A 20,501-nucleotide genomic window follows, 5' to 3' on the forward strand; every position below is an offset into this window, starting at 1 on the left:
ATCTTTCACGCACTGATAGCATTGAGCTGCATGATGTTAATGGCTATTTAATTCATATATGCAGATATTTCTGGCTCTGCTAAGTTTATATTTTAGGGACGCTGCTCTGAATGCATTGTCTTGATCTGATTAGAGCGTCTATACCATACAGTGCCGTCAAGCACTGTAGGTATCTGCGTAAATGCAATACACCTTGCTGTGCAGTTGTTTCCGTTTGCAAAAGCACTTTGCTCGAGGCAATGTCCTCATTCCATAAAAATCAATTTGTTTGAGAATGCAATATGCAAACAAAAGTGTCAACTACAAACGAAAGCGACAACCACAAACGAGACACGCTCCAAGCCATGGCCACAGCGCTTCTAACCAACTGAAGTCAACTGCCTTACACCACTGCCGAGCCTCGAAACAGCTGCTACTGTAGCTATTCGGCTATTTCTGCCTTCAACCCTCTTACCGAGGCTCATCTCCACCCATCACCCCCAGCAAAAAAAGAAGACGTTGAATCGCAGCTCGCCGTTGTATCCGTGTGCACTTTATTATTTTGGAAATTCTACCCCGGATTAATGCCCTTGTCACCAAGATAAGATTCGGCGTTTCTTGCGAGGCGGCCAACCACGACCCCGGGTTCCTGGCGTGTAGCAAACGCCCATCTTCCGGCCGTGTCGACATAGCACCAAACCTCAATCACAAGCCGAGGCACGATATTTCTCTCTTCATGTTACCTACCTATATAGCGGAATTCAAACTCGTATAAAGTAAAAACACCTCTTTGTACAGAAAACTACAACCCTAGGCACACAGACGCAATGGCCGCCAATTCATCACCACCCTCATCCCCCGTCTTCGACATCCACGAACACACCATCCAAGCATCGCACATCCGCGAATACCCTCGCGCAACAGCAACCTCCCAAGACGATGCCCTCTTGTTGCACGTCAAGCAATACATCCCCAAGCACGGCGGCCCCGTGCGCAAAGGCGACATCACCATCATTGGCGCTCATGCAAATGGCTTCCCAAAGGTAAGTAGACCTCTTACTGTTGAATGAACAGATCAACCATGAGACGGCAATTCAGCTAATTGAACAAACAACATCAGGAGCTATATGAACCTCTCTATGAGGAGCTTCTCAAAGAGCTGGAAAAGCAAGGCCTCCGCCTCCGCGCCATTTGGATCGCTGACGCAGCTCACCAAGGCCAGAGCGGCATCCTCAACGCCGCCAACCTAGGCAATGACCGTATGTTTGCACATCTCATCTTCATAAACCTCACATGTTGTATCAAAAACTGACATGCATCAACAGCTTCCTGGCTCGACTACGCCCGAGATATCGCCCACCTCATCAACACCATCCGCCCCCCTCGCCCCCTCATCGCCATGGGCCACTCCTTTGGCGCAAACGCCCTCACAAACGTCGCCCTCATGCACCCGCGCCTCTTCACCGGCTTCATCATGCTCGACCCCGTCATCGCCCGCTTCGCTGGTGCGCCCCATCATCCTCAAAATCAGCAGCAGCTGCCCGAGGCTTTCCCCAACCCAGCTTCACTCAGCATCACCCGTCGAGACACCTGGCCCTCTCGCGCCGCTGCCCGCGAGGCATTCCTTTCCAGGCCATTCTATCGGGACTGGGACCCCCGCGTCTTGGACCTCTTTGTCCAGTATGGCCTCCGCGATGATGATGCTGTTTCACCCACATCAAAGGACAACCAAAGCAAAAGCCAAGACCCATCGCCCCCCCGTCCGTCTCACCACAACCAAACACCAAGAAGTCTTCACCTTCATCCGCCCCCTATGGCCCGCCATCGACCCCACCACCAACACCATCACCAACCCCTCCCTCATCCCAGACCACGACTTCGACCCCCAAACCCTCATCCAAACCCCCATCTACCGCCCGGAACAAAACGCCACCTTCCTCCGCCTCCCCCATCTCCGCCCCCCAGTCCTCTACATCTTCGGCGGCACGAGCACCGTCTCCCCTCCCCGCCTCGTCAAGGAGAAACTCGACACAACGGGCGTCGGCGCCGGCGGCAGCGGCGGCACGAGAGCAGGTCGCGTCAAGCACGTCATTCACCCGGAGAGCGGCCATCTCGTGCCCCTGGAGAAGCCGCTGTTCTGCGCAAAGGCCGCCGCGGAATGGACAAAGACGGAGATTGAGAGATGGTGGGAGGAGGAAAAGGCATATGAAGAGTGGACGAACAAGTCACTGGAGGAGAAGTCGACGATAGATCATGAGCTGAGGAGGCGCGTTGAATTAGCCAGCAGTAAGAAGAACAGCAAGGCGAAGGCGAACTTGTAGAAATGGCATCTCTCATTCGACATTTTGCTCCGATATAGAGTTTAGGATATCTTGTTTTATTTCCTTTCTCTTCTACGATATACACAGGCATAGACAAGCAATACAGCAAGCAGCTCTGATTTGGCATAAGAAGTCATGGCAACACTTAGTAATCACTCTTGACTAGTCATTATGAAACGCAGATAATTGGCACACGAAGCTATATCTATTTAGGTTGGCTTTACTGTTTAAAAGAAATGGCTTTAATTCGCTTTGAGCTTAAAGAGTGTACATCATATCCTATCAAGTGTAATGCTATCCTAACAAGGTACCAATCTGAGTCTTGCATCCACCTGTCATGCATCCACCTGTCATGCATGTTCAAGCTATGAAATTATATTATCGCTGAGTTTTTAAAAATCGCTGTCCCATAGATATGGGGGTATTTTGTTGAAGAAAATATGAAGAGAGAAAAAAGTGGCATCACTTAGATATAGTACATGCTGTCCCTGAGGTTGACATGCACCTGTCGGCCCACGGTGCTCGGAGCGCCTCCAGTTCCTTCGGTCTGACTATCAAAGTCTTTTAGTTCAAACCACTCGGGTCGATGTGCGCGAGCGCGCTCGCAGACAATATCAGCATAGTACGCTGGAGGGCAAATGCTGACGGCCTTGGTGGCGCGGCCGTAGAGATAGCACAGTTCGTGTGTCAGGCGCTCCAGTTCGTCGCTCGCCTTGGTGCCGAATTTCGGGCGGAAGATCTCGTCCAGAAGAACAGTGTAGTGCGCCGGTCGAGCGGTGCCTTGGAGAGCGTCATGGGCTGTTAGGAAAAAGTCCCAGTATCGGGTCTGAGTGATGCCTCGGTCCACAATGGTTCCGTTGACAATATTACCCGACTTTGACATCTCATCTGTCGATGAAGGGTAGAACCGGGTTTGGTGTCGCTTCACCGACACCACCAGCGTAATCTTTGGTTGAAACTGGGGCGAATACTTCTTGCGGCACGCCTCGCGGATGGATGGCAGCTCCTTGCTGAGGACGAGAGAGAATTGGCCCTCGGAGACGCCGTCTCGGTAGATGATGATGTTGTCTGGGTACTGGCCTTTATTGTTCTTGCTCCAGGTGTCTAGTCGAAGCATGAATGCGTCGGTGAGCCTGTCGCTGAGCATTTCCTGCCTGGATGTTTGCTCCCAAGACAGTGCAGGCCATTGGCCGAGATCGCTATCGACGCTCGACACGAACCCGACCAAGCTAGGGGGCTCAGCAGCACCCTTCTTCAAAGGCATATTGGTCGGGTGGGTGACGTCGTAGCCAACAATCATCGCTTTACCCTCCTTGAGAATACTAAACTCGTCTTTCAGCTTGTGGTTGACGCCACCAGCTTTGAGATTGACCTTGAGCCCGACGTTTGCGAAATATCCCGGGCTCGCTTTTCCAAATTGGCGTGCCACCACACAGCTCGTATGAACTCCATATGTGCAGTCGCCCAGTTGCTTGATCCTGGCATACACGCCTGACGTATCCTTATCAGACAGGATGATGACAAAAAGCTGAATTCCCGTCTTTTGTAACCATGCAAAGATGCCGTCCAGGTTTGCATTGTGAGCAATAACCTCCTGAGGGGGATCAAGGGGAACTTTGTTGATGGCGATGCCCATATCGGCCAAGAATTTTCCGTAGGCCAAGACCACATCTCTTCCAATTGGCTGCGCACCTGGTCTTAACGAGAGATTGACCCAGGTCCAACGCTCAATCTTTGTACCTGGCTTGTAAACTTTTACCGATCTCATATTCCAGGAGCCACCCAACGGCCTTACATCGGTGGTCTTTCTTTGATTATTCAGATAGACCACTGTCGGCGCGTTGAGGATTCTTCCTTGCACAGTCAACAAGTGCCTATCGACGGCGACACCAAAATTGTCCAGCGATGGATCGTCAAGTTCGAGCACTTGGCGGCTAGCGGTGCTAATAGAAAGAGCATTCGAGTACGGCGATCGACAGGCAAAATCCAGCATAGCTGTGGTCTCATCCATGCTAAGAGAAGCTTTGATTACCTGTCCTGGCTGGATTTCAATCATCTCAGCCGGTACATATGTAAAAGGCTTTTGCTCAGTGCCCAGATCGAGCAACGGATAGTCTTTGAGGTTCAAGTTGTATTCTAAAATGCTGTTAGCTTGGTGCTTTGGTCAAAATGATGACATGAAATAAGAGAGACAATTTACTTAAAAAAAAAAAAAAAAGAAGAAGAAGAAAGCAAGAAGGAAACTTACTCTGCTTGAAGTAGTCATAGACTGTGACGTAGCGGCCTCCTTTGTCAGTGTCTATCCAGAACTGGACGTTCTTTGGACCGCCATACTCCCAGTTGGCGTCAAATTTAGGCGGATGTGCCATAGTCTTGCCTTTCTTGGCTACTTCTGACCAATTGGCAAGGCCTCGAATAGCCTTGCCTCGGCGAACAGTTTTGCCTTCAGCAGTCTTGAAGTTGTACCAGACACGAGTCTTGGGAAGGAATTTACCAAATGCTCTGAGCTTTCTCATGGCAAAGTTATCGGCCTTTGGAGCAGCCTTGATCTCAAGGCCGTCAAAAATCTGAGTCACTGGACCCGAGACTCTGAAAACACCATGAGTTACATTGGCGTTTAGCAGCACCCGACCAGTTGCCAAGCGGGCAGATTGGAAGTAGCCGCGAGCAGCGGCCAGAGCACGCCAGTTCTGAGTCAGGGCCTGGATTATCTTGTCGTCTCCGAAAGGGAAGAATCGAGACGAGCCAACGGCTGCGGTCTTGATATGATCACTCCTTGGCTTGTGGCCTAGAATGATATTGATGGCGTCAATAACTTCGGGAAAGCGTGGGAACGAGATGGCTTCAGCACCAGCCGGTCCATCCGCCATGGATGTCATGTACTTTTTCATATCATCCACCCGAATCTCGCTCGGGCCGTGGAATTCGACAGTGTACGAATCCATTTCATCGCTCCCCTCGGATCTGGGAACTTGAACGGTCATGGGGTTCGCAGCGAGATTAAGTTGCTTTAGCGTGACGAGCGCGTCCTTGAACTCGGTGGCGCCGACAAACGTTTTGTCTTGCTCCAAGAGCTTGGCCAAAACAGCCTTGACGACGAAAAGGAGTTCTCTCCCCTTGACCTCTTTCTCGCCTGTACCAGCCTTGGCGCCTTTTTTCGGCTCCGGCTTTGAAGCGGCAACCTTTTTGGTATTCATCGTATACTTGTAAAAGGTTCCGATTTTGAGATTGACCTTGAAATAGTTTGCCCAGAGGGTAACAGGCCTGCCATTTGAGCCATAGGCTGGCCTGGGAGGAAACTGGGTGAGCATGTCAGATGGTGGAGCAGCATCGCCTCCTTTGCCTCCTTTGCCTCCTTTGCCTCCTTTCCCCTTGACATTCAGCTTGCCCATCTGGGAAGTGAGAGCTGTAAGTGACGAGGACTGGACTGTAACAATCTGATTCTCCAGGTTCGTGATTGCAGCATCGGGTTCAGGCACATTGCCGTTGTAGCTGTAATGCACGTTAGTTGCGAGTTCACACGGATTTACGCCGCTCTGGGCCACAAACGAGATAAAGACTCACTTGAAGGCCATTGTCTTGCCGGGAGACTCATCACGACGAGCAAAACCACCGCCTCCACGTCCGCGGCCTCGTCCGTCTCCTCTAAAGCCGCCGAAACTGCCCCTATAGCCTCCGCGGTCGCCTCCACGGTCACCACCGCCTCGTCCGCGGCCGCCCCTATAGTCTCCGCGATCGCCTCCTCGTCCACGACCGCCATAGTCTCCTCCACCGCCTCGTCCACGGTCACCGCCTCCTCGTCCACGGGCACCGCCATAATCGCCTCGATCGCCGCCGCCTCTTCCACGGCCGCCACCTCCACGGTCGCCGCCCCGGAAGCCACCACGGTTACCCCGGCCTCTATCCGCCATGATGAAGATTGGAGCAGTGTATAGATGGAGATATGACGACAAGTGCTACACGACGGATTCCAAGAAACCAAAAAAGAAGGCGGGCTAAAGTAAGACTGCCCCAAATATGATATCGAGATGTGATGATCAAAAGTGAGAGAAGAGCGATTCCACCAAGGGCCCGAGAAATAGATGCTTTCTGTAGAGCGAGAGACGACAATGGTGACGAGAAAAATGCAGACAAAATGGGCCGTGCTGAAGGGACAATAAAGAGACAAAAGAATATCCAAGGGCTGTGCTTGGCCAACAAAGAGCAGCAAAACGTCCAAGCAGGAGGCCGTGGCTAGTCCTGGAAATATGAATATAGGCACGAGTCGCAATGGTTGGTTGCCCGGCTGCCAGAGCTGGAGCTGGAGTTGCTTCCAATTGATGGCAGCTCGAGGTTCTCGGTGGCGACGAAGATTGAGGCCGGCTTTAGAGCTCTCCACCGAAGCTGCCGCGTATCAAATCTCTAGGGAGGACCGGCCGTGGTAGCGCTTCGACGGGTCTGCGGGAGCGGGGAAAGCTCAGTGTTAGCACCTAGTAGATCTAATAGAGGATGGCACTTTTAGTGAGCGTGGGCTGGTCCAGGTTCCAATTTTTTTTGTTCGTTTCTTTGTTGCATCTTCTTTCAAAAAGACCGTGTGGACATGGTATCTGGGCAGCCTGAAGCAGTACTTACAGCTCTTTGTGTAGACGCCGGATGCTCGTGCGGGAATTTGCAGTTTGTATGTAAATCTGTGGAGGGGTGGCCGGCGTTTAAGGAATTGATGCCGTCGCTGAACCAAGAAGCCCGCCTGTATAGCCGTGTTGTAATGCTGGTATAGGGAGGTAGTGTAAGAATCGATTGCTGGAATGCGGCTGCACAGGCATATATATCGGTCAAAAAGAAGAGATGAATTGCCGAGGACGTGGGACGAACGCTCGTCCGTCAGAGCTGCCGTGATATGGCCCAAGCCCTGCATATATGGAGATGCCATTGGAGCAGCGCTGGGCATATTCACATGTACCTACACACTCAATTCACCGCGCGAGATACACGCCCGCTTTCATCATTGGCTGAGCGCCATCGGCCAAACAAAACATGATCCCTCCCACCGTTGGCCTCCCGCCTCGCCAGAAGAGTCATTCGTTGTCCATGCGCTTGTCTAGGCCAGGCAGATTCGCCGTGTTTCTTTCTTTCTTCTTTTTTTCGAAAGAACTCGAGAGAAGATTTCTGCCTTGCTCAGACGCTGTGTTGCCACACACTTGTATGTGGAGCCGTCCGTGGCCGCTCAAAGGTCTTCTTTGGCCTTGCGTTCCATTGCATAGCAAGTATCCGTACATGTAGGTAGAGAAGTGCAGGTTCATGTCGCAGATCAGCCTCGAGTGCATCTCCACTTGGCGCCAGCTCACGGTGCATGCCTCAGGCTATCCAGGCACCGTGATGCGCTGCTGCTTGTTTGCATCCTACCGTTTCGTGTCGAGATGGCCGCCGAGTGCCCAGAGCTTGATCAAAGCGAGTGGCAACAACCATGCTGTGGCCCATTGTCCAATCTCGGCGTCTTGGCCAAGCGCTGCATTGGCTTTGACTTGATTAGCTTGGAGGGCTCTGTAGAGCGTGAATCGAATTCAATTGATGGATTCACAAAGCAATGGTACTTGATACATTGTACACATTGAACCACACCTGGAGAGGTTCCCCGCTACGAACGAAAGGCCATTTGAACTTCTTTGTTCACTTACAAACGAAGCATATCCTCTCATTGTGCAAGGCCAAGGGTAGCTTTAGGGCACAAGGCCCGTTAATCAACTCCACGTGCTCTTTTCTTTTACTCTTTTGGCAGCCGATTATGACAAACGATTTAATTATAGAATTCTTACTTCTAGAGCTGACAAGCGAAGCTTTGACAGGCGAGCAATAAACGCAGTCCACCGATTGACCCGGCAAAGTGAGAAACCGGTTAGGTGAGGATAGCCGCGATGAGGGCAACCTACTCATCTGGGAAGTGGACTATTCTAAGCTTGAATACGTGCCAAATTTGAGAACGGCTATACACAAGGGATTCTCCCAGCTGTTAAGCGAATGCCTCTATAGTGATTGCTAAATTACAGGCAAATATCTTAAGTCTCGTCTGAATACGTGTAGTCTGACCTAACCCTAGCCCATGTGAACCCCAGAAAGAATATCAATATTCAAGAATAATTTACACATGGGAATTTGACCATCAGTCTTCCCGCCTCCACGTCGATCCAAGAGACATGCCATGTATCTCGCAGCTTATCGCAATGTTGGGTAGACCTCCGTGGCGAACCGCAGGCTCGTCTGAGCCTCATTTGCAATTCTCAACCCGAAGTTTTCGCCAACAAAGTCACCACCTGGCTACCACCTCGACTAAAATCCATCGACTTCCTCGTTCCTGGCCTATTCTTCATATCCCATATTACTAGGAAACCAGCAAAAATAAAATGAGGGCATCAGTTAGTAATAGTGAGAAAAAAATAAATTAAATTCCGGCGCCGGGAGTCGAACCCGGATCGCCGCGGGACTTTCACTTATGAAAGCGCGGTATGCTAGCCACTACACCACGTCGGATTTCTTATTTGATGCTTAGCAATCGACTAAATTCTCCTTATATGGCAAGTTCTTTACGAAGATCTTGATGTCATAGAGCCAGAAAATAGCAGGTATCATGACGCATCGACTTCGTCTTACAGCATATCTACTAGTTTGCCTTTATTGTTAGCTGGGATTGGTACCTACTCATACCAATGGCACTTTGAGCTGGATTTGAGGGGTTGCATGTCTTGTACAGCGCCAATGTCCTGTGGTAATGACGCGTTTTAATTAATGAACAAAGCCCATCTGGACTGACCCTCGCAGACATTTAATTAACGCCACAGTGCCATCTTTCAAGTTGGGTCATCGGCGTGAATTGGATTTATTTATTGTTGAGGGGATCAGCTAGACTGCCCGAACCTTATTGCCCTCAAACTCGGTAGCTGTGAATTTGTGCATTTCCTTTTGTTGAAGATCTCCTTGTGGCTAATAACTACATGTATGTTCTTAGTTTATAGACCAATGGCTGTTCAATAGAATACAGGTGCTTCTTCCAATGGTTCATATATTCTTTGGATTGTATAAAGTCAAATGTGAGCAAAGATAATGGCGATAATGGCAACCTCATGTATCTCGACCGCCCTATTTTACATCCCAAAATTCCCAAGATCGATCACTCAATGACTATTGGCAAACAACCCCCATCTGTTTTTTGAACAACGCTCGGTGATCTTCGCACGAAATCGGAGCAAAGTGGTTCTTTCTATCAAAAGAAACTCCGGTCGCTTTTGACGGCCTCGTTTCTCGTCGCCTAGAAGTGCGTTACTAAGACGAGACTCCAATTGAAAATCCAATCCAAAAGCTTGTGGTATTGGGGTATGCAATATGTAGAGTAGATGATCTTATCTCTTTCATGATCGCGGCGCATAGAAAGAAAAAGAAAAAAAATCTCTCATAAATAGATTCTTAGTTCTGCTAATTAAGCTGCTTACCCGTCATCTAGATAGGCTTATCTCCGTGCGCAAACTGGCAGGTCTTGGTCAATCATCGCGCACATCTGGTAGGCTATCCGATTAGATGCTCGGGTATTCAGTTTGTAGACTACCAGGGAACCATAAACCTAGAAAGCAATAGTGATGCAAGAGATAGACAACTCGTCTAGTGATTAGTGTTCAAGAATAGGATGGCTGACGGACCACATGTTCGGCCAGTGATTTAGGAGCTGCTGACTTTACAGAAGCGAGGCACACTCATGAAATACCGATTTCTAGCTTTGGCCATAATGCTCTCGCAGGTAGAATGAGAGTAGGTCTTACATTCAAACAACGAAGTTTAGGATTTACATGTACTATTTCTTAAAGCCATCCCGAAATTCGCTCGCTGGATGACCCTATTATTTTCTCGTCTTATTGAGCTACTGTCTTGCCATTTAGAGCTCATTAAGGAATGCTGCATATCGCAGCCTCAGGTCCAAAACAGTTCCACTCCGAGTAACCAAATATAGTAGCTCTAAGCGCAATCACAGGTAGAGAATCGTACTGGAAGAAAATTCTCAATACCAAAAAGACAATATCTATACTGAAGTGTTGGTGTTGCCAGGGCACCGGTTTCCGCATGTGGCTAGGGCTGATAGTTGACTTATACTAGAAGCTCCAGACTTCCTCGAAGCTTCGTCGCGTTGATTGCCGGCGCCACCACAGCACTGAGACTTTAAAAATCGTTTGGAATCATGTTGAACTGCGAAGACCGATGATAAGCAAATTTATACCTGTATGCATTAGGTGATGAGATAATCGGTTTCACCCTTTGCCGCGGCATGAAATAGCTATTTGCTATTTATACGAGGGCTTGACCGAACATTGGGACAGTGCAATCTACAGCATTGTCAGTGACTCAAACAAATCAATAATATCACTTCCTATTTTCCATGAAACTCCAAATGGCAACTTCTCTAGTGGACGGCATCCTTGAACGCAACAAGTATGAGCTCTTCTCATCTCCGTGTTTGCGAATACCTACTTACCGCAATCTTGCTATAGGGACTTTGCTGCGTATCATAGACCGCACAAGTTCTTTTCTGAGAGTATCGGTCTCATAAGGCCTTCCATACTCATAAGTGCGTAATAAAGAGAAATGCTTCTTTAACATAGACGAGGGCATTACTTACTTATTTTACTATAGTAACCTGTCTCGACCCAAGATGCAACCCCGAAGAATTTTTATGCCTTATGCCTGGAGGTATGATTCAACTTCGGCTTTTTTTTTAAGCATTTGATTGCTCATATTCGAATAGAAGCCATTATTTTTCGAGTCGGAGGAGGCAGAGTGGCTCCACTTGTCGCTCAAATCACCTCCCTGGATTGCTTCATTGGTGGTTTCCAAGATCTCATGATCATTCATCATACAGGTGTGCCGCAAGACAGATATTGCGCCAAACATTGGCTAATCAGCTTTGCTCTTCCGTGAAATAGACTGCGGGGCTACTTATTTGACAGAGGAAAAAATCCACAACCACGTCTTGAAGGAAGAGGGGGTTTCCGTTGAGGATGCAAGCAGTTTAGTGCTTCCAGTCATTGCAGAGTGAGTTATCCTTCTCCTTTGATAGCATTTCATACTAATCGAATTAGCTTGGAACAAAGCGTTCACGATGATGTGAAGCTACTAAAAGAGACAAAGGTCATCCGCCGCGAGTTGAGGGAGTGCACAAAAGGTTATCTTTATGATGTAAAGACTGGACTCATTCGAGGTGTTTAAGAGTGTTATTTGAGAGTTTAGATAGTAACATTAGTCTTTGGGTACATTATTTTCCTTGATGCACTGGCAGAGATTCTCTTTTGAACCGCAAGTTCGTCGAATTGTCATATATGCGATCGTAATAGATGAGCCATAAATATAGAACATACAGGATGTAAGGCGCGATGTAGAGCCACGTAAACGAAAATCTCAAGACAGCAGGCGATGTAAGACATGATACAGCGATGATAAAGAGATGAAAGGAAAGAAGACGTCAGCTTGCTCCTACTTCAGCGTCCAAAGGACTCTTGTAAATAGTCAGTCGATGGTTTCCGGAACTGATTCTATAAAAACAACATTAGAAGTCTATTCTCCCACCTAGACCTACTCGGGTCCTTTCATTCAGCTCCAAGGTCATATTTTGTATTACAACTTCGTAGCATACTCAAGCATATAATTAAAAGACGGTTCTAACTCGCTCCTTTCTTTATGACTGTTACGGATTTAACTCCTCACGCAAGCATGCATGAGCTCGCCAGCCTTGTACAAGTCATCATAACTCATATAGCGGAATACGTTGTGGCATCTAGAATTGAAATACAAAATGAAGAAGAGTATTACCAATACTTACGCACACATTGTCATGCGTAGATTGTAAGATGGCAAATAATTTAAAATGTTGGACACTCTCAGCCGATGATACGACACTGGTCCCGAACAAAGGCGGGATCCGGACATGCAATTGGCGTTATATGATCAAGATACCTAAGAGTGGTGGGTTACTCACGTCCTAGCAAATTTAGTGTCTGAGCGTAAGTAGGAGGTTTCTCACCTGGAATCGCGATGCATATACATGTCTGTGAACGAGAACTTTAGGTGATAGAGATCTATGCCACTATCTACGTGGAGTTACTCCCTCCACTCTTGGGCTTAAATCTACAGCCTTGCACAGTCTCAAGAATCTATTGACAACTACCTACCTTACAATTAGGCAGCGGGGTCTTGTCTCTATGGCTTTCAACATATTTCCTTTACAGGTACTATGCAGTTACGGGCTTAATAAGCTGCGGCACCCATAAAGATAGAACAAAATAAGGTTGACTTGCCATACACTAGCTGCGCTATTATTCAGCTTCTCGGCTGTTGGTGGCCTTATAAATGCCTTGTTGAATAGATGGATTTGTAACCGCGCTGATGGCCTTTGTCTCAGGTAGGAAGGGTTGCGACAGAAATTGCCTGAACGAGCACTAGCTGTGCCCGTTTGCATTATGAGATCATCGCATGTATAACAATGGAGCTTCGCCGAGCTTGTCAAATTATTTATCGCCCAATTAGAAATTACCTTCAATGTTGTTTCTGGAACGCCCAAGTCCCTAGATTGCAGCCAACAATGAGTTTCCCAGCGGCGCATATTTTTAAGCGGGCGTTTATGGGCAGGCTGGGCTCCAACATTAGCCATGGCTCTCTGAGTGGTATTTATAGGCTTGTCCCTCAGCACAACATTAACACCGGCATCACCCACAACATCTTCACTCACTCTCAATACAAGGACCCGGTTAAAAGGCGTTCATTTCTACGTACGAAAACTTCAATTCAAAACAAAACATCTTCCATCATGGCGTCTCCTCAACCTCACATCATGCTGTACACTGATTCCACTCCTAATGGCATCAAGATCACCACAGCACTAGAAGAGCTGGGACTCAAGTACGAGGTCGAGCACGTTGACATTAGCACTCTTCGCCAAAAGGAGCCCTGGTATCTCGAAATCAACCCCAATGGGCGAATTCCCGCCATTGTAGACACATTCGACGATGGCGAACCCATCAGAGTTTTTGAGGGTGGAAGCATCTTGCAGTATCTGACTGAGCGTTATGATCCTGAGCACAAGCTATCATTTCCCAAGGGCAGCAGAGAATACTATGAATGCAACAATTGGCTCTTCTTCCAGCACGGAGGCATTGGTCCCATGCAAGGCCAGGCCTCTCACTTTCTCAAATACGCTCCCGTCAAGATCGAGTACGGGGTTAAGCGCTATGTGACCGAGACAAGGAGACTTTACAGCGTCCTTGATACTCAGTTGTCCAAGTCAAAGTCTGGGTATCTGGTCGGAGACCATCTTTCCATCGCGGACATTGCCAATCTTTCCTGGGTGATTTTCGGTGAATATACCGATGTCGACATGAACGCTTTCCCGCATCTCAAGGAGTGGGAGGCTAGACTGAGCGCAAGACCTGGAATTGCCAAGGGATTTCATATCCCCAAGGTACTGGGCATCAAGAGCGATGACCCTGAGGGCGCTAAAAAGTACCAGAGCCATCATGCGGATTGGGTGATTAGAAGCCAGCAGTTGGAGCAGGAGGCTTTTTCCAGGAAATAAAAGCGTTACAATGGATTCAATGAGTAGAGATGGATGATACATGGATTGATAGCGAAAAGAATTTATTTTCATTGTCACTGATTTTATGGTATAAATCATAGTGTAAATTATACTTCCTCATTTCCAGATTTGCTAGGCTCTTCCCAATGCAGACCCGAGGTCCTGTTCTGAATGGTAGCGAAGAATTCAGAGGGTCATCTTGGAACTTGGGGTCCTTTCCTAGCCATCGTTCTGGTATGAAAGCATCCGGTTCAATGAAGTGGACGTGCGAGTTTGTTGATATCCATGGAGGTACGGCTACTGTGATTCCTGCAGGAACATGTAACCGGGAATAGTGGCGCCCCCCTGGAGGGACTACACGCTGTTGACTTGCAGGTGACGGTGGGCACAGGCGCAGAGCTTCATTCAACATCGCCTCGAGGTTTGTGTGTGTGTGTGAGCCAGTTGTCGATCCAGTGTAAGTTGTAGAGGTCAGATACAAAAAGGTATAATCCGTGAAAAAGGCACCTTGAGTGGAAGCAAAACAGAACCTTGAGCGACTCTACATCTGTAAAGTGTCATGTTTCATCATCATCATCATCGTCGCCGTCGTCGTCATCCCACACTGCTTTTATTGTAGACAGTCTACATAGCCTTTGAGCATTCCTGACTACATGTACCTAGCTGCGCAGGTTTTCTGATAAACCCCTGGTTGTTGCAATTTGCGACTCAGCCCTCCATGTAAATGTGCGAAATATTTCCACGATTTCATGGTGTATGCTCCAGAATACAGGTCGCGAGGGTGAAGTCTTTCTACTCAGGCAAGTCAGGTAAGGACTCCCTTGTTCTGCAGGCGTCGATCCCATCTGTGGTTACTATATCCCCATTTTTAGTCACTTGCCGGGATCTTCGCCGACGACATCGCTTGTTCAGGCTGCTCTTGCGATAGTCGTGTCCGTTCTCGACGATGGTTTCACATATTTCGCCGCCCTGGTGATTTCTCCGCTCCCTCGGCACTGACGCTTTTGCACTGGCTCTTCCAAAATTGCTCGTGTAACATCTGCAACATCTGCAGCACTAGCACCTCCATTGCCATATCTCAACCAATTATATTGCATTTTTTCATGGCATTGAACCGAGACATTGTCGAACAGCTGATAGAATCGTCTAATGCCTTGCTCTATCATCCTTCATAAGTAGGAGCGCCAGTTACATGTGCTTCCATGTGGATTATCGCTTGGTCGCGTTTGCTCGGAGTCTTGCTTCTCTGGAACCGCTGCGTACAATTACCAAGACTACCTACTGCATGTAGACTCGCTCACACAAAGACATGGATTTTTGGTTGGATACTTTTGGACAGCAGCCAGACTCAACATTCACACGCGAATATGTCTCTGCTTTGCAATGCCCAACGGTGTTGCGCAATCCACCATCGTGAGGACACTGATAACTGGTCTTCAGCGACTGACAGCCGGCTTTCCCTGTCTTTCTTGTACAGGCAAATCTCATTGTCGGCGGCTTGGTGCTCACGTTCCTCGGCCAGCATCAAACCATGGACATGGTTAGGCATGGACAGATTATGCATCTCCTCTCGAAAGCCTGCCATGGCGGCGAATCTTTCACAAAATAGCTGCTTTTCGGTAATCGTGACCGCCAAACCGTCATTCCCGTACTTGATAACTATGAGTGTGGCCCCGAGCTTGCTCTTCATCTGGCCACCCCTGGGACCGGTCCATCTCGCGGTGGCCTTGACAGACGCGAAACGGAGCCTGCTCGGAGTGTCTGGGCAAGTATTACGTTCCATCCCTCATCGCTTGCAACGCTGAAGTCAATCACCGCCAAGTCTCTCCCGACCGGTTCCTGCTACGCATCTACTGATGACGCGCGCTCCTACGTCGATGTGCCGGCGGCTTATCCAGGCATCGTGCAGAACATGACGTACACGACGTATACGCTGCAAGAGGTTGTCGCATTGTCGCTGGGCGAGATAGCATCAAGGCTGCAAAGCGCGAATGTGCTCATTACTGGTTCTATGGGACTAGCTGTGGATTCGCCCTCAAGAAATCTCATTATACAGCCGCCTCAACAAACGTCAGTTGTCAAAGGCACTTGAACGGTGACTCAATGGCTCCCAATGCTGCCTGACAAATGACTGCAGAGCATGCTACCCAAGAAAATACCACCAAGTATAGACAGGAAATATCCAACATTCATCGTCATGGCTGCGAGCATACTAAGACAAGGTCGGTAGCCTGGTTTGAGACGCCAACCTTACAGAGACATTTCAAAGTCAACTCACAGCAGATAGATTACTCCCGCAATCACTGTGTCAAGCGCGCCGGATGTGACAGCCTCGTTAGTTCTCTAGGGTCGGGGCGTCGATTTGGTTTCGGTCACGTCCGGCGGCAGCAGACTACTACCATGCCTTTGCTTGGCAGCGGCCATGACCCTGTACAAGTTGAACCGCAATGCCAGCACGAGTGGAGGAATTATGAAGAGCCCAGACCAGCAACGTTTTGAAGGGGCCAACTAATGAGGACCAATAGAAGAGCGAGCAATCCTGTCCACCTCACAGCGATAGTGCGGTTGGATATGGGACCTGAGCACTCCGTCAGACCAAGCCGCCGAAAAACGAGTCACATGATAAACGACATAGACGATGTTGATACCATTCTGCACAAGAAAAGATCAAACATGTGTGTCTTTGGACGGACTGATGATGGTTCGGCTCCAGGAGGTTGATCATGAGCCGCGGAGTTCTTGCATCAAAGCGCAACCGTCGAGCATTGCTTACATGCGCAAACTTGCTCAAACTACATACCTACTGCATGTAGTAGGTACCAACCCACTTGGCATTAGCAATCGCGCTACTGGCGAATGGGCTGCGTCTACTCTTGTCGAGATCTCCGCCGTTGGGTGTTGGTGGCCTATTGGGGATAAACCGTACCATGTTGCGACGAGTATGTGTGCAGGCGCCACAACTGTCAAGACTACATGTAATATATATACTATTTTTCATATTTAATTTAATATTATAGATATATAGATGGGTTCTTTTTTTTATTACGTTGGTTGTAACTTGGGAAATAACTAAGTGACTAGACGGCTAAGAAAATATTATATATACTTTAAAAAGTTACTCTTCTGTTATAACTCTGAGAACACACATCCCACACTACTTTATTCTACTGCAAATTTAAGCTGTTGAGTCGTTCAATAGAGGATTTACTTTCCTTCATAGGTAGTAAGAGCACAATGGCAAGTATCCAACAGCTTGAAAAGCTGCGGCCATTAGGTAACATAAAGCGAACCGAAAGCATTCTTTTACTGGATACGATATTTCTCTAACGATATACTGCAGGCAAGCTCGAGCAAGTGTCAGCGACTTGTCACCATCTGGGCTTCTTCAACAATGTCGGCCTGTCGGTTCACTACAGACTGTCTCGACTCTTCCCACCCATCGCTTTCGACCTTTGTGATCTCATCCACTTGGCTGTGGGAAATGTCGTCCAAAAGTATCGCATACTCAGTGCCATACCTATCAACGAAGACACTCCCGATGCGCATTTCGCTTCACTTCTTTCAGTAGATCTAAGTCGAAGCATCAAGTTCCTCACGCGCTCCAAACCTTGGAATGATCTTGGGGAAGCTGAAGACCGCGAGCTTGATGCGATTCTTGAAGACCAGCATAATACCGATTTCAAAACCGGCTATGGCACGGAGCCATTTTGGCGCATCATTGTGCTACAAAGCGCTGAGCAAAAGATGGACTTTACGGTGTCCTTCATCTACCATCATGCCATTGGAGATGGCGTGTCTGGATTGGTGTTTCACAAAACTTTCCATGATGCACTCGAGGTTTTCTCTTCCACACCTGCGCCTTGCTTGAGAAGAGAAGAGACAGTGGTGCCGAAGGAAGATGCAAAGATTCTTCCCGCCCTCGGGCAACTGCATCCTCTTCCAATCAATCCAGCGCCTCCTGCCAATGCCACTGGGTCTTTTAATCAGTGGACAGGTAACTGTATTCAACATCCCTGCAAGTCTCGTTGGACTTCTCTCCATCTCCCACCAATTGTCTCCAACTCATTCTTCCTCAAATGCAAGCAGAATGGACTGTCTGTAACATCCGTAGTCTCATCTACTCTTGCCACGGTGCTATTCGATATTCTTCCCCTTGATGTTGGGGCTCTCACCTGTATCATTCCCATTAACCTTCGCCCATGGCTTCAATTGCCCCGAGAAGTCGGTGATGATGCACTTGGAACATATTTCGATGCTACCAGAGTGTTATTCAAACGGCCAGAACGGATTCCCAACAACCCCCATTCGGCCAACGATGTATGGATCGCCGCTAGGAAAGTCTCAGGTATAGTGAACGACTACCTGAGCAATGTCTCGCCTTCTGGAGAACCGTACACAGCCGTTTCTACTCTTGAGACTATTCCTGATGTCTCTACCATCTTCAAGCCAATGATTGGAGAACCTCGGGACGCAGCATTCGAAGTCACAAACGTCGGAATTTTTCCCACCCGCGCTACTCCAGAGACAAATGAAGCTTCCATCTGGCAAGTTGGGAAAGTAGTTCTCAGTCGAAGCTCTCTGGTCACTGGTGCCGCAGTCACCGTCAGTGTTGCTACCGGCGGAGATGGTTCAATGACAATTGGATACAGCTGGCAAGAGGGCGTCGTGAGCGACGATCTGGTTGAAAAGATCAACCGGCTTGTTGGAGAATGCCTGAGAGAAATTTGAGCAGACAAGTGGTTAGCACACTGAGATGTCGGCTTTCAAGACGAAGTGAAGCAGGGCTAGCAAGGAAACTCTTGCCAAGAGCTTAACGTTTTAAAAATGCAGATTCTCTAAATTGTATGCAGATTACATGTATTGCTGTAGCAAAGATGTTGTGCTCTTTGTCCGTGGCCTCATATGGGTAGCCACCTACCTGCTTACCCGTTTACTTGCCGTATGTAAACGTACTGTAGTTCAATAGCTAGATTATAGTGGCCATACCCGCTGAAGCCCACTAAAAGCATACGAAGCACAGGTATACATGTGCAACAGCAATATAAAACAGCGGCATCTGTCAACTCCATGTACCTACTCGTCTGCTTCCCTGACGTTTCCAACTGCTGGAGGGGACACTTCACAAAGGTCATCCCTTGCAAGATTCACAGCTCTTTTCGCCGTCCAACATATGCGCAAATGGCTCAAACCATGTCGACTTACCCGTTTCCTTACTCTCAAGCGGCACGACTTGATCCCAGGATTAAAATACCGCGACCAGCCATTGATCCCGCACTCGCGCCCATTCTTGACTCATGCCTTCTACCGGAGGAACTGAACATTGGTTTGATGCGCAGTTATTCAGCTAGCGAAGAAGGAGACACAGCTGTCAATCAATCAGATTCCATCATTAACAGTGCGCCACATCTCAAGTATAAAGAGTTTCTCGTTCCGGGGCCTCGGGGCAATAATAGCTTGGTTCTATCAGTATTCATGCCAAAGGAGCCAACTTCAGCCGCGCTACCAGCTTTATACCATATCCACGGAGGCGGCATGGTTGCTGGTGACCGCTTTTCCGGCGTGGCAGAGCTGTTGGACATTATGAAAGGCATCGAGTGTGTTTTCCTGTCCGTTGAGTACCGCCTTGCGCCAGAGACTCGCGCTCCGGGGCCAGCAGAAGATTGCTATGCCGGGCTTGTCTGGACATCTGAGAACGCCGCTTCTATTGGAATTGACCCAGCGCAAATTGTTATTTTGGGGTCATCGGGTGGAGGGGCTCTAGCTGCAGCAATGTGTCTGATGGCCCGGGACAGACAAGTTCCCATCATTCCTGTCAAAGGCCAGATGTTACTGTCCCCCATGTTGGATGATCGCTGCGACACCATTTCTGACCAGCAATTTGAGTACGGTAGTCCTTGGTGTGGTGTTTCTAATCGGATGGCATGGGCGCATGTCATGGGGCAAGACAGAGGGACAAACAAGACAACCCAATATCAGTCGCCGTCTAGAGCAACGGACCTGTCAAACCTTCCGTCAACGTACATCGATGCTGCTGAGTGCGAGGTATTCCGGGACCCAGCTGTTTCATATGCCATGAATATGTGGCGTTGTGGATCAACATGTGAATTACATGTTTGGCCAGGGGCCTTCCACTTATTCGATGGGATTGATAACCCTAGCGTGCCACTTATCCATGCTGCAGTTACAGCGAAACAGAACTGGCTTAATAGAATGTTCTCTTAGATATAGATTAAGAATGAATTACCAAATTCACCGTGAAATCATTCCCTTTCTGATGTATCTGGTGGCGGGCATATGTGTGTACGATACTAATTTGCTCAGTATCTTGGAACAAGATGTAAGATGAAAGGATTCGGCGAGCTAGTTTCTTAGCTCTAGTACAGCTTTAGCTTGGGGGGTGAGTTAAATTGAGTTAGTTTTTACTGGTTCAGTAAATGCGGTAATCCAATAGTTGTACTGTAAGGCTTACAAGGAAGTAAACTTGGTTTGGTTAGATTTTTAAAAATATTCATAATTTATAATTTTATGGAGAGAAAATTTCATTTCTCAGTTTACATTGTTATATATATTCATGATATAACAAGGTATCCTAACTCATCAATCGATACATATGGCTTACA

General features: G+C 48.2%; 7 protein-coding genes and 1 non-coding gene across 8 annotated transcripts; 6 read left to right on the forward strand and 2 right to left on the reverse strand.

Moving 5' to 3' along the window:
- Nucleotides 1-266: 266 nt before the first annotated feature.
- Nucleotides 267-2,425, forward strand: TrAtP1_008854 (uncharacterized protein). Its single transcript, XM_066114072.1, has 3 exons — nucleotides 267-1,022; nucleotides 1,100-1,238; nucleotides 1,305-2,425. The coding sequence occupies exons 1-3, from the start codon at nucleotides 807-809 to the stop codon at nucleotides 2,156-2,158; spliced, it is 1,209 nt and encodes a 402-aa protein (XP_065970165.1). The 5' UTR covers nucleotides 267-806; the 3' UTR covers nucleotides 2,159-2,425.
- On the reverse strand, nucleotides 2,416-7,575 carry TrAtP1_008855 (uncharacterized protein). The gene is made up of 3 exons (XM_066114073.1): nucleotides 5,865-7,575; nucleotides 4,549-5,792; nucleotides 2,416-4,436 (listed from the first exon to the last, which is right to left on the reverse strand). Exons 1-3 carry the CDS (start codon nucleotides 6,209-6,211, stop codon nucleotides 2,767-2,769), a joined length of 3,261 nt encoding a protein of 1,086 aa, XP_065970166.1. The 5' UTR covers nucleotides 6,212-7,575; the 3' UTR covers nucleotides 2,416-2,766.
- A 1,145-nt stretch (nucleotides 7,576-8,720) lies between these two features.
- Nucleotides 8,721-8,804, reverse strand: TrAtP1_008856. Its single transcript has one exon. It is a non-coding gene; the product is annotated as a tRNA-Glu (tRNA).
- A 1,903-nt stretch (nucleotides 8,805-10,707) lies between these two features.
- TrAtP1_008857 (uncharacterized protein) lies at nucleotides 10,708-11,522 on the forward strand (the record flags this gene model as incomplete). Its single annotated transcript, XM_014087065.2, has 6 exons — nucleotides 10,708-10,748; nucleotides 10,808-10,884; nucleotides 10,950-11,006; nucleotides 11,062-11,175; nucleotides 11,240-11,348; nucleotides 11,396-11,522. 6 exons carry the CDS (start codon nucleotides 10,708-10,710, stop codon nucleotides 11,520-11,522), a joined length of 525 nt encoding a protein of 174 aa, XP_013942540.2.
- A 1,128-nt stretch (nucleotides 11,523-12,650) lies between these two features.
- Nucleotides 12,651-13,962, forward strand: TrAtP1_008858 (uncharacterized protein). Its single transcript, XM_014087066.2, has one exon. The coding sequence runs from the start codon at nucleotides 12,793-12,795 to the stop codon at nucleotides 13,879-13,881; it is 1,089 nt and encodes a 362-aa protein (XP_013942541.2). The 5' UTR covers nucleotides 12,651-12,792; the 3' UTR covers nucleotides 13,882-13,962.
- Nucleotides 13,963-15,264: 1,302 nt separating this feature from the next.
- TrAtP1_008859 (uncharacterized protein) lies at nucleotides 15,265-15,973 on the forward strand (the record flags this gene model as incomplete). The annotated part of the gene is made up of 3 exons (XM_014087067.2): nucleotides 15,265-15,294; nucleotides 15,359-15,421; nucleotides 15,491-15,973. 3 exons carry the CDS (start codon nucleotides 15,265-15,267, stop codon nucleotides 15,971-15,973), a joined length of 576 nt encoding a protein of 191 aa, XP_013942542.2.
- Nucleotides 15,974-17,115: 1,142 nt separating this feature from the next.
- TrAtP1_008860 (uncharacterized protein) lies at nucleotides 17,116-18,609 on the forward strand (the record flags this gene model as incomplete). The annotated part of the gene is made up of 2 exons (XM_014087068.2): nucleotides 17,116-17,155; nucleotides 17,222-18,609. The coding sequence occupies 2 exons, from the start codon at nucleotides 17,116-17,118 to the stop codon at nucleotides 18,607-18,609; spliced, it is 1,428 nt and encodes a 475-aa protein (XP_013942543.2).
- A 329-nt stretch (nucleotides 18,610-18,938) lies between these two features.
- Nucleotides 18,939-20,140, forward strand: TrAtP1_008861 (uncharacterized protein). The gene has a single exon (XM_014087069.2). It carries the CDS (start codon nucleotides 18,949-18,951, stop codon nucleotides 20,101-20,103), a length of 1,155 nt encoding a protein of 384 aa, XP_013942544.2. The 5' UTR covers nucleotides 18,939-18,948; the 3' UTR covers nucleotides 20,104-20,140.
- Nucleotides 20,141-20,501: the final 361 nt, after the last annotated feature.

This window comes from Trichoderma atroviride, chromosome 4, assembly GCF_020647795.1.
Source record: "Trichoderma atroviride chromosome 4, complete sequence".
In the NCBI taxonomy this organism is placed as follows: domain Eukaryota; kingdom Fungi; phylum Ascomycota; class Sordariomycetes; order Hypocreales; family Hypocreaceae; genus Trichoderma; species Trichoderma atroviride.

Coding starts and splice junctions, on each gene's coding strand:
- TrAtP1_008854 (XM_066114072.1), top strand. CDS start 807: ATGGCCGCCAATTCATCACCACCCTCATCCCCCGTCTTCGACATCCAC. Junction 1,023..1,099: donor ATGCAAATGGCTTCCCAAAG/GTAAGTAGACCT, acceptor AAACAACATCAG/GAGCTATATGAACCTCTCTA. Junction 1,239..1,304: donor CGCCAACCTAGGCAATGACC/GTATGTTTGCAC, acceptor ATGCATCAACAG/CTTCCTGGCTCGACTACGCC.
- TrAtP1_008855 (XM_066114073.1), bottom strand. CDS start 6,211: ATGGCGGATAGAGGCCGGGGTAACCGTGGTGGCTTCCGGGGCGGCGAC. Junction 5,793..5,864: donor GGCAAGACAATGGCCTTCAA/GTGAGTCTTTAT, acceptor CGTGCATTACAG/CTACAACGGCAATGTGCCTG. Junction 4,437..4,548: donor CTATGACTACTTCAAGCAGA/GTAAGTTTCCTT, acceptor ACAGCATTTTAG/AATACAACTTGAACCTCAAA.
- TrAtP1_008858 (XM_014087066.2), top strand. CDS start 12,793: ATGGAGCTTCGCCGAGCTTGTCAAATTATTTATCGCCCAATTAGAAAT.
- TrAtP1_008861 (XM_014087069.2), top strand. CDS start 18,949: ATGTACCTACTCGTCTGCTTCCCTGACGTTTCCAACTGCTGGAGGGGA.